General features: G+C 41.9%; 1 protein-coding gene across 1 annotated transcript; it reads left to right on the top strand.

Moving 5' to 3' along the window:
* The first annotated feature begins 1,251 nt into the window (after positions 1–1,251).
* LOC123424773 (probable histone-arginine methyltransferase CARM1) lies at positions 1,252–9,855 on the top strand. Its single transcript, XM_045108462.1, has 15 exons — positions 1,252–1,528; positions 1,671–1,742; positions 2,424–2,532; positions 3,057–3,200; positions 3,374–3,477; positions 3,559–3,657; positions 3,747–3,816; positions 4,497–4,593; positions 5,550–5,604; positions 7,101–7,184; positions 8,072–8,149; positions 8,246–8,349; positions 8,467–8,639; positions 8,744–8,898; positions 9,348–9,855. The coding sequence occupies exons 1-15, from the start codon at positions 1,352–1,354 to the stop codon at positions 9,429–9,431; spliced, it is 1,605 nt and encodes a 534-aa protein (XP_044964397.1). The 5' UTR covers positions 1,252–1,351; the 3' UTR covers positions 9,432–9,855.
* Positions 9,856–10,701: the final 846 nt, after the last annotated feature.

The raw sequence follows: 10,701 nt of genomic DNA, 5'->3' as shown, positions 1-10,701 counted from the left end.
CTTCGATATATTAATCAATAATTTCCCAACTTGTTCGACAGTTCGTTCCCTCAAAACACAACCAACACAACTATTTCATTTTTTCTTAAGAGGATGATCAGGCAAAGCATTAAGTAATTGGAGAAGCCTCCTCCAAGCTTGTGGGAGACCCTCTTCTTCAATTTGCACAAAGTTAAATATTTTCTGTAAGACACCTTGTTGCTTATCAGAAGGAAAATATTTTTCAGCGGAATAGTAGATCATATCCCGGGGACTACGCATACAACCAGGAGAAAGAGTATTGTACCAAATCTTAGCATTACCATTTAATGAGAACGAAAATAATTTAAGCATATAGTAGTAGCGATTTTTCTCATCCTTGATAAATAGGATGGCTATATCATTTAGCTTAGTGATATGTGCCACAACAGTTTCATTTTCATAGCCATAAAAAGAATGAGATTCAACCAAAGGAATTATCTCGGGATCGACAGAAAATTCATAATCATTATCGATAACAAAAATAGGTGAAATAACAACCTGATCCAAAATAGTTGGGCCTGCTAATGAACAAATCCAACAGACCTAAAGGCCCACTCGCACTGACTTTCTAGTCTGAAAGCCTACAGGCCAGATCCGGTACATTTTCATAACACGTGGCATGGAGCATTCACATTTTGTTTGAGAGAAAACCCACGTTTCCCGGTGTACTGATTTTTTAAAACTTTTTTTAGGTTCTTTTAAATCATTCCGGTGTACAATAAACAACGATGCGACAAAAAACTGTGGGCCTGCCAACGAACAAATCCAATAGGCTTGAAAGCCCACTCGCACTGATATTAGTAGTACTCAGATCCGAGCGTCCAATGTCAAACTCATCATTGCTCTCAACTCACTCACTGAACAGTGGCCCCCGGAAAACACTGCGCCGGCATTTCCCCATCGCCCACCAGTCGGCAGTAAAGCCTCACGTCACAGCCGTACACGTCGGCTTTAACCGAGACCGCCGCTACACACACAAGCGAGAACTTCTCCATCTCACTAACAAGCGGGCCCAAACCTCGCAGTGCACAGCTGGTCCACTCGTCAGCGACAAGCTCCGCGAACGAGTTCGAACTCGCCGCGTCGCCGTGGCACCGGCGGGGCGTCGTCTCCGCCGGAAATTAAAATCCGCAGAGCAACGAGAGGAGGGAGGAAAGAAAGGAGCACGCGGCGTAAAAAAGCCCAGGCGCTCCCCTCGCCCCCACCCCACGCGTACAAACAGCAGCCAGCTCCACGCGAGCCACCACCCTCCCGCCCCGCCCCGCCCCCAAAACCCTAGCTATCCCCCCGCCGCGGCGCCCGGAACCTCGGGCGGCGCCGGGATCCAGGAATGGCGTCGGCGGACATGTTCCCCAACGTCTCCTTCTCCGACGTCAACGCCGCCGCCTCGCAGGAGGCCGCCGGGAAGGCCGTGTTCGGCCTGGGCCCCGCCTCCGGGGCGGCGCGCCTCAGCCTCGTCAGGCCCGGCGCGGAGCAGGCGTTCCAGATCGACCTCTCCGACGCGCAGGTATGCGCCGCGGTCTCTGTGATTCGGGGAGGAACTGGAGCGGCGGGAGTGGTCCGGGTGCGGCCGGGCTCGAATTCGTGTGGTTTCGAGGGGCGCGTGCCATTGCTGTGGGTCCGGAGGAGTAATGTTTCTGGTTCCGCAGATATTCAAGCTGGGGCAGATGGAGTGGCTCTGCGTGAGCGGCGAGACGGAGGCTAAGGCTGGCGTGGAGGAGGTACTCCTCAGTTGCTTCGTTGGGTTTTAGTTAGCTTTGTGCCTCTGTTGGATGTACGGTGTACCCCGGTTGAAAATGTGTCGAGCTAGGTTCGCCCAGTTTTCTGCTTAAGGATTAGTTATTGCAGGGTGGATCATATCAAGGTAGAGAATCAATTAATTTCCTCTAGAAATGCTCAGTGGTGGTTTGGTGAATTTTGAAAGTACTAGTCCTGTATCATGGCACGGATAATGCAGATTGTATGGCATTTTGTATTTTGTGACACAGTATTTCTGGCACGTTTTATATGAATAGTGACTTAATCAATAGTAGATGAAATTGTAGTATGACCTAAGCATGATTCTTCTAAATGCACTTTAATGTAGCTTCAGTTTTTTATACAAAAAGTAATAAATCTCAACACCTTTTTCTGTTTGCAAAGGACCGTGGTGCTAGCTATTCTGGAATAGAGCCTAATAAAACTCTGAATACTTTGTCTTAGTTTGGTGTAAAGATGGATCCCCTGCCGTGTAACACTTCTCTGTTACCACCCTCTTAACACCTCACTAAATTTCCTTGACGTGGGTTAGTGGTGAAGTTACTATGAATATTTGTTAATCACATTTTCTGGCCCTGTATATTGGAACTTTCTTTTAGTACATATGAAATGCCTTCATGTTAACTCTCAGTTCTTTGAGGCAGAAATTATTTTCAAGAGCAATTAAGGTTGTTCTTAGGACAGAAGCTGAGAGCAAAGCCTTCTCTCTAGCTTTTCAACGATGGAAACAACAAACTATTAGTGGAACAGCTGGTTTGTCCTTTAATTTCTTATTTCAGATAATTTAAGTAGTATATTGTTACATTATCTCAGAGTATTTCTCTTAATGTTGGGTTTTATTAGATCCTCATGCATGCCATCAGCTCCACCTCCAGTATATAAAGAGTCAGTAGTGGCCCTCAAATACAAGACATGTTCCTTTTCTTTTACATGCTAACTACCACTGCGGTTTGACACATTATTCTAACACTAGCTGAACGATGCCATCTCCCTCCCCTTCCTCTGGTAGGCACATTTAGAACTGGCACATTTAGAACTAGCACATTTTAATGCTTTATGAATACATGTAAAATGTGCATGATGAATTCACTAAAAGTATGTACATCTTTGGTGTATCTTGTTTCTGTGTGGCACTGGCACCTGAGAAATAGCAGTGACTTGTTCATCAAATAACTTATGCCAGAAATGATGCCACAAATTCAAAATTTCCTTTCTCTTTGGTGGAAGAATAACCATAGCTTCTTATTATGTCTAACATATTGCTGGTTATCTGACAGGCGAGTCATTGGAGAATGGATCAATAGTGGCTTGTAAAAGTAAATTTGATACAAAAATTGAGGCATCATCAGCACAGATGTATTTCCACTACTATGGCCAGCTATTACATCAGCAAAATATGTTGCAAGATTTTGTGAGGACAGGTCAATATCTCTACCTGACGTTAAAAACTTCACTAAATTTACACTGTGTGTGAAGTTTGAGAAATGTTTACCTTAATTTTGAACTAAAATTCTCAGTTATTTGATTGAATTATCAACATGGCATTAAACTCGTCTTCGGCGTAAATATAATAAGTGCATTTCTTTTGCTCCAGGAACATACTATGCTGCCGTAATGGAAAACCGATCCGACTTCGAGGGTAAAGTCGTGGTTGACGTTGGAGCTGGTAGCGGTATTCTTTCGTTATTTGCTGCACAGGTGTGCTCCAAACTTCTTCATTGGTTTTTTGATTTTTGTGTCTGATAATATAACAGGTGCTGTTTGTCATGTAAATGTCAGGCTGGTGCCAAACATGTCTATGCAGTTGAGGCATCTGAAATGGTTGAACATGCCCAAAGGCTTATTTCTGGGAACCCATCGCTTGGACAACGAATCACGGTTTGTTTTATATCAGTTGGAATCAATATTTTCCTTTTCAGTCTTTCCTTTGACTCGACTGGAACTTTACATCCCCCTCTTCTAAATAGATCATCAAAGGCAAAGTCGAGGAAGTTGAACTTCCAGAAAAAGCTGATATACTGATTTCTGAGCCTATGGGTATGGTTCTCAGCTAAATTTTCTGGACGGTTCTATCCTTATGTGCTTTGTCTATCTGTATGCATACAACGTAGTATATATTCTTAGCAATGATCAATGCACATCTATTGATACATTGAGAAGTGAGAACTCCTGTGTTTGTCTCGGCCCTTGGTAGCTGTGAACGACACATACTAGAGTACATTATAACTGTTCCAAAGTGTACTGGTTATGACCTGTGGACTATTTTTGAAGACAAGGTCCTGCTGTATGTTTATTCAACAGTTTATTATAATATGGCTGAAAATTAAACTACATGTTGGTGGCTGTTGCATATTCTGTTAAAAGTCCAGGTCCAAATTGCTGTAATTCGACACATAGCACCAGCAGCTTGTCATAGCAGGATCACACCTTAACAATTTGCATACAGCTAGCATTCTGAAGTTAGAAAATTGGGATACTAATTGAAAAGTTGACAGGCCCTTAGAATGATTAAATGTCTCGAGAGAATCAGGTATCACGTTTTGATCTAACCCATTGTTTCTAGTGCAGGTTTTTGGTTTGTCTGCATGTTTTTGTTCAAAATGTGTTTGTGTTCCAACATTCACTTGTGTGCTTGTTATTTTGAGGAGTAATAAAATCATTATTTAGTTTATTTTCTGAAATTTGTATTTATGATTTATTATTATAATGTTATGTAGGAACTCTTTTGGTGAATGAAAGAATGCTAGAGTCCTATGTCATAGCTAGGGACAGATTCCTTGCTCCAGATGGTAAAATGTTTCCAACAACTGGAAGGTGCGTTTCTTATGGTTAACTCTGGATAGTAATTACTTTTGGCATCTGTCTCCACTTTTCAGTTATTCTGTGTATGGTTATATATTTTCCAATTGAATCACTATTTTCCTGCACTCTTAATCAATTGTTCTTTAGCATTTCTTCTTTTCATCATTCATGTGCCTGGCTTTTTTCTCCTTGCAAAAGGGACACTTGCATTAGTTAATCATCCTCAGTAGCCTCCCTCATGGACAGCCCAGTCTTTCGGGCTCGGCCCACAGGCCTGAACTAAAACCTGACATGAACAATGAAATAAACTAATAGTGCTCAGAAACATAATACTGAAAATGTCTGGGCCAGGTTCGAGGCCCACAAAATATTGCTCTGACACCTGCCTTGCTAAAAGATTGAAACTATAAAATGTGCTCGTGAATTTTTGAGAAAATTTATCTGTTATACGATCAAAGAACAATACCAAATGATGACAGTGCTTTTACATGTTCTTAGAGCAGGGTATCCGCCACCTATCTGCTATATGGTCATATCATGTAACTCTGGCTAGTGCTTTGGTTTATAGGGCTTGTGCTTTGTGTGACTGCATGGTTGTAACTTGGAAAATTGTTTTGGACCTTGTACACAGAATGATGTGTTGGCAAATGTTGTAAATCCATGGTGACAGTACCAACAATTTATCAGCGAATAAAGAACAGGTCACGCTGTATAGGCAGTCAGTTTGATAACATCTGTATTCTGGAATTGTCATACACCATTATATCAAATTGATGTCATTTGAAAGTTCTGAGTCATTTTTTGTGATGCATTGGAATATGTTTAAATTTTGTGCAGTACTGATATTAAATGGGTTTACAAGCAGTTTGGCTCTGCCTGAAATGTTGTAAACAACTAGCTTGCATGTATGGTTCTTTAAATCACTTAAAAGTTACTCATTGCTGCTTGACTTCTTGAACATTTTCTAGGATTCATATGGCTCCATTTTCTGATGAATACCTTTATGTTGAAATGGCAAACAAGGTACTGTCATTTGCTAAACCCTACATTCTTCTTATCTAGTGTTTTCTGTGGCTTTGTTAATCCCATTGTGTCACTGCCGCGAATTATAATAAAGCGTAGTTACTGGGTTTTGTGGTGTATTCGCTTCTGTGTTCTTCTTATGCATGGTATAAGATAGAGCGGTACATGATATGAGGCTTCTATGCTCAGTCATTTGTATCTATGAGAGTGGTGGTGCGTTTTTTTTTTTAGCCGAGCAAACACCCCTTTCCATTACAATTAACGGAAATACAGCAATTCCACAGAGTATCAGGAAAGAGAAAATACTGGGACGATAATTGCTCCGGCAATTTGCTAGTTTACCCATGGGACATATGTTCACCGTCGAAACGAATGCCATGGCATAAAATCTAGCACTGCACAGATTTTAGTATACCCATGGTGCGTTGATTTAGCTTCAAGCCCAGTCCTTCATCGGTGGACATCTTTAGTATATATAAACTGTAAAGTAGAGAGGAATGTGTGAGTCTGTCTGTGTTTAAAGCAACCAGCTCATCACAGGAATCCCAAGCATGTCCAACATTAACTTGTTTACAATTGAAAATGCGAAGTGTGTCTATAATTTCTGTAAATGGCATATGTATGCTAGTCTTTTTTTTTGCAAAGTTGAGCATTCATCCTTTTCGTCCTCCTGTCCTAAATGCAAAAATGGTGCTCTTCCATAACAACTCCCTTGTCGTCCTACCTGTCACCCAGTCAATTTTTCACTTTCTTCTCTTCATATACGCCTTTCTTAATAATGTCATTCTACTAGCTGATTTACCTCCCCTATGCATATTTCAGCACGACTACTCCCAAACTTAACTAGTCCTTAGTTTGTCCCAAGCATGAGGTGCATGGTGCACTAATGTGAGGCTAAAAATTAGAAAGAGTTATTAGCCTAGTAAATGAACGCAGAAGGGGCAAGTCTTTTTCATTTGGTGCCTTGGTGGAAGTGCGAAAATTCAGGATATCAAGAAATGTGAAATGGAGGGAGTATTTAAGACCTCATAAATGACAAGATTCTAACCAGGATGTTGCGAGTTTAAAATGCAAGCTAATATAATAAATCAACACAGTTGTTGTGTAATGGTACTCCCTCTGTTTGGAAATGTTAGATGTCGTGCTTTTGGGGGTTTAACATTGATAAACAATTAGTTCAACAATATGTAGATCACATGATACAGAAGTTATACTGTTGGATTCATTTTCATCGTTTCCAACAGTAACAGTTTTCTAGACACTGTTGGTTCGTTTTCACTGCTCTTTCCAACGGTATTATGTTACATCACATACATATATTGGTTGAATTAATTGTTAGTGAAAGATAAATCTTGACAAGTGCAGGCATTCCAAACTGGGGGAGTGCTAACTACCATCTCTGCAGGATTTGCTTTGCGTTTATCTTTTTACTGAAAAGAGTAATCCAGGTCTCTCTGATTTCTGCAATCTTATCTTGAGTTTTGGTGTACTTGCAGTCTCTCTTCTGGCAGCAGCATAACTTCTTTGGTGTTGATCTTACACCCTTGCATGGCTCAGCGTTTGACGGATACTTTTCACAGGTGAACACTACTTGATCTTACCAGTTAGGATTTTTTGCATCTCACTGCAGCTAGCCATGGTAAATTGATTGTTAAATGAGTGTTTTTATGTTGTCTGTAATTTCTTTTGAGCTACCTCTGTAAGCATGTTTCTTCCAGCACCATACTTTAGACTGGAATTGCATTGATACTCAGTGTCACTAGTAAATACTTTGGCCGCGATTGGTTCGTTGTTTTTCCACCGTATTAAATACAGGTGTATTAAATCTACCGGTGTAACTTACAGGTCCATAGCTATTTCCAGACGGAAAGCGAAACGACGGGCGGATGTCTGTATTTTTCTTACCAGTGTATTTAGCAGTAAAACGACAATCCAAACAGGGCCTTCTGCCCTTCTATTTGTGCCGTTTGTAGTTGATCATAGGTTTTGCTTTCATCATGGATAATCCGGTGCTTCAGCTTTTTTTGCCTCATGTTTTGTTGAAAAAACCCTACTATTCTCCAATATTTGTATTTAGACACTTAGTATAGTAACAATTGAATACCCGTAACAAGTTGACCTGTGAAATGTTTTGCTTTCTGTTTCCGACTAGCTAATTGATAAAATTAATCGTGATCTGTTTCTCATGGATCTCGTAGGTTATCTGGCTGTGATCCGATCTTACCAGTTAATTACTAAAATTACTCGTGCTCTATTTCGTACGGATTTCAAAGTTACCCTACTGAGATTAACATATCTCTGGCTATTTCTTTCATGATTCCTGCTCAGTTCTGATGCAGTTGAAGCATGCCATTACTATACTTTTTTGCTACTTTAATACTTTGTATATGACCCAAGACTGAGTGCTGTTGATCTGAGCGACTGTTTCTTATTGTCGAATCTAATTGGGTTTGTAACTCTCATGCAGCCCGTTGTGGACGCATTTGATCCAAGATTGTTGATTTCTCCATCTACGCATCATACACTTGATTTCACTAGCATGAAGGTGAGATAGATTGAGATGATATTGAAGTTAAATGCTGTTTTTTTGGAAGTAGTTTTTGTTTGTACAAAATGTGGCATCATCGTGTTTCATTTTCAGGAAGAGGACCTTTACGAGATTGATATTCCCCTGAGTTTTGTATCCTCTGTTGGGACTAGGGTGCATGGGCTAGCCTGTTGGTTTGATGTGCTGTTCAACGGGAGGTCAGTATATTTTGGTCTGTTAGTATTATTTTCTGGGTGTTGTATTGCATTAATAGTTCTGTCTTCAATCCCTTTATTCATTTCCCTGGTATTAAAAATCTGGTATGTCTATTGTAGCACTGTGCAAAGATGGCTTACCACTGCCCCCGGCTCCCCTACGACTCACTGGTACCAGTTGCGATGTGTACTTGCACAGCCATTATATGTCATGGCTGGCCAAGAAATAACCGGCCGCCTGCATTTGGTGGCCCACAGTGCGCAAAGCTACACAATATACTTAACAATGTCAGGTTGGACACCCTTCTATTCTTTTGGTTTACCACTAGTAGTCAATCTATTGCTCTTAAATTTCTGAAGCTCATCGTTCCTGTGGTCTTCTGATTCTTACTGGAAGCCAAAATGTGGGGTGTGGGTGCGGAGCCAGGCGGCATTCTGCAGACATCCACTGCCAAGCTTGAACTGAAGGAGCCTTACTACAGATTGTCTCAACCACAAGCTTATATGCCACAAGACCAACAGCAGCTACCGTTGTCATCTTTGCAGGCGCAAGTAAGTTGTTCGCAAATACTCTGTTCAACAGTTATCTTCACATGGTATACTGTGATCGTACATCTCTGTTTATGACGGAACATGGACAACACTAGAGATACCAAAAAGGCTATTCCATGCCAAGGCACATAACATAAACCTGCACCTTGCATTAATCTAGTTTTGCCTCTATGGATAATACCTTTGTATGAGCCCCCGTGCTTTCACAATTGTTTTGTTTCCATGTACTCCCTCCGTTCCTAAATATAAGCCTTTTTAGAGATTTGAATACAAACTACATACGGAGCAAAATGAGTGAATCTACACTCTAAAATGTGTCTATATACATCCTTATGTAATCCGTATTGGAATCTCTTATATTTAGAAACGGAGGGAGTAACGACCTTCAGAATTGTATTTATTTATTTACTCCATCCAGGGACTCCATCTAACATATGTACTTTACACAGGGATCTGGGCAGCAGATGCAAGATGGGCTCAGCCCGGGCATCACTGTAGAACAGGAGAGGGACTCTGCAGCCTTCACTCGATAGGTCTGGAACCTGCATGCTTTGCTTCGTGCAAGGAGCTCAGGTCTGTACAACAATATGCTTCTGCTGGATGCAGCCACGCGTAGCTGCCAATTGGCTAACATCGCGTCTAGTTGCGGTCAGAGATCATCATGTCCGAATTGTGCAGCGCTGCAGCTAAACGTGCTCGCCCCTACCCCGCTATTTGATGTCATACAACAATAATAGTGCATCTGGTCGGACTACAAAGTCGAAATTAGAAGGCATCTAACAGGGAAGAAGGTTGTATGTTCTTATGTATAATTCAGATCGATTGTTGCGCCCTGGAGTTCTATTCTACAAATTGATTGTTGTGTGTGGGAGTTGAATATTGATAGAATGATAGTCATCATTGTCACCCGCTCTTTCTAGTTTTCTCCGTTAATAACTGTGAACTGGTCTGGGTTCATTTTCTGGTGTTATGCTGCATGGTGCTTGGTTCAATTTTTTGGGTCCAGTTTGGAGAAAAGTTCAATGCAGATGGTGCATATGGTTCGCTTGTGGTGGACTAAGAGTCAGGATGAAGGGTTTTTTCCTTTCGCTCTTGGATCTTGCCAACTTGCCCCACGAAAAAAGTTTCTTGCCAACATCACTCAAATGTCCGGCACTCTGGCACAATCTGGCAATGCTAGCTGCAGAGAGGGGTTTGCTTTGGTGGTTAGTGTGGCATCACCCGCGGGAACCAGTTAATTAAGTTGTAACCGTCACGACATGTCGATTGGTCCCTTTCTGCTCCGGGATCACAGTGGCGAAGATCTTGTTCCAGCCCGAAGGGCGGGAGATCCAATCTGAGGCCGCGCGCAGGGACTGCGTGAAGGTGGTGAAGGCCCGACACATCACACACGTGAGCTACAGCGCGGTGGTGCAGTGTGATGATGAGCACACAAGCGCATCAACGTGCCGGTGACGGAACGAGCATCCTCTGCGTACGGCTCGGTCTCTGGAGGTGTTTGAATTAGCGGGCACGCGGATTGAACCGCCCATTGTTTTGCTTAAGAAAAAGATGACGCCGCTCAACCACCATGACAAGAAGTGTTCGTACGTTTTATCCGCTCAAAAGAAGTGCTCGTACATATGATATAATTCATGTGAAAAAGAGTGTCTCTGCAGAATTCGCAGCTTGTCTTATTTTTCAGGCAAAGCCGCACTCTCCAATAAACGGAAGCTGACCGAGGACGGCACATATCATCGCAACCAAACGGCCAAACCCCAACAAACACGCATAAGAACAACTCCAACCTCACGATCCATTTCG

The sequence above is a fragment of the Hordeum vulgare genome, chromosome 2H (genome assembly GCF_904849725.1).
Source record: "Hordeum vulgare subsp. vulgare chromosome 2H, MorexV3_pseudomolecules_assembly, whole genome shotgun sequence".
NCBI lineage: Eukaryota > Viridiplantae > Streptophyta > Magnoliopsida > Poales > Poaceae > Hordeum > Hordeum vulgare.
Note: the sequence above shows the minus strand (reverse complement) of the source record. Positions and strands in the feature narration are given on the sequence as shown.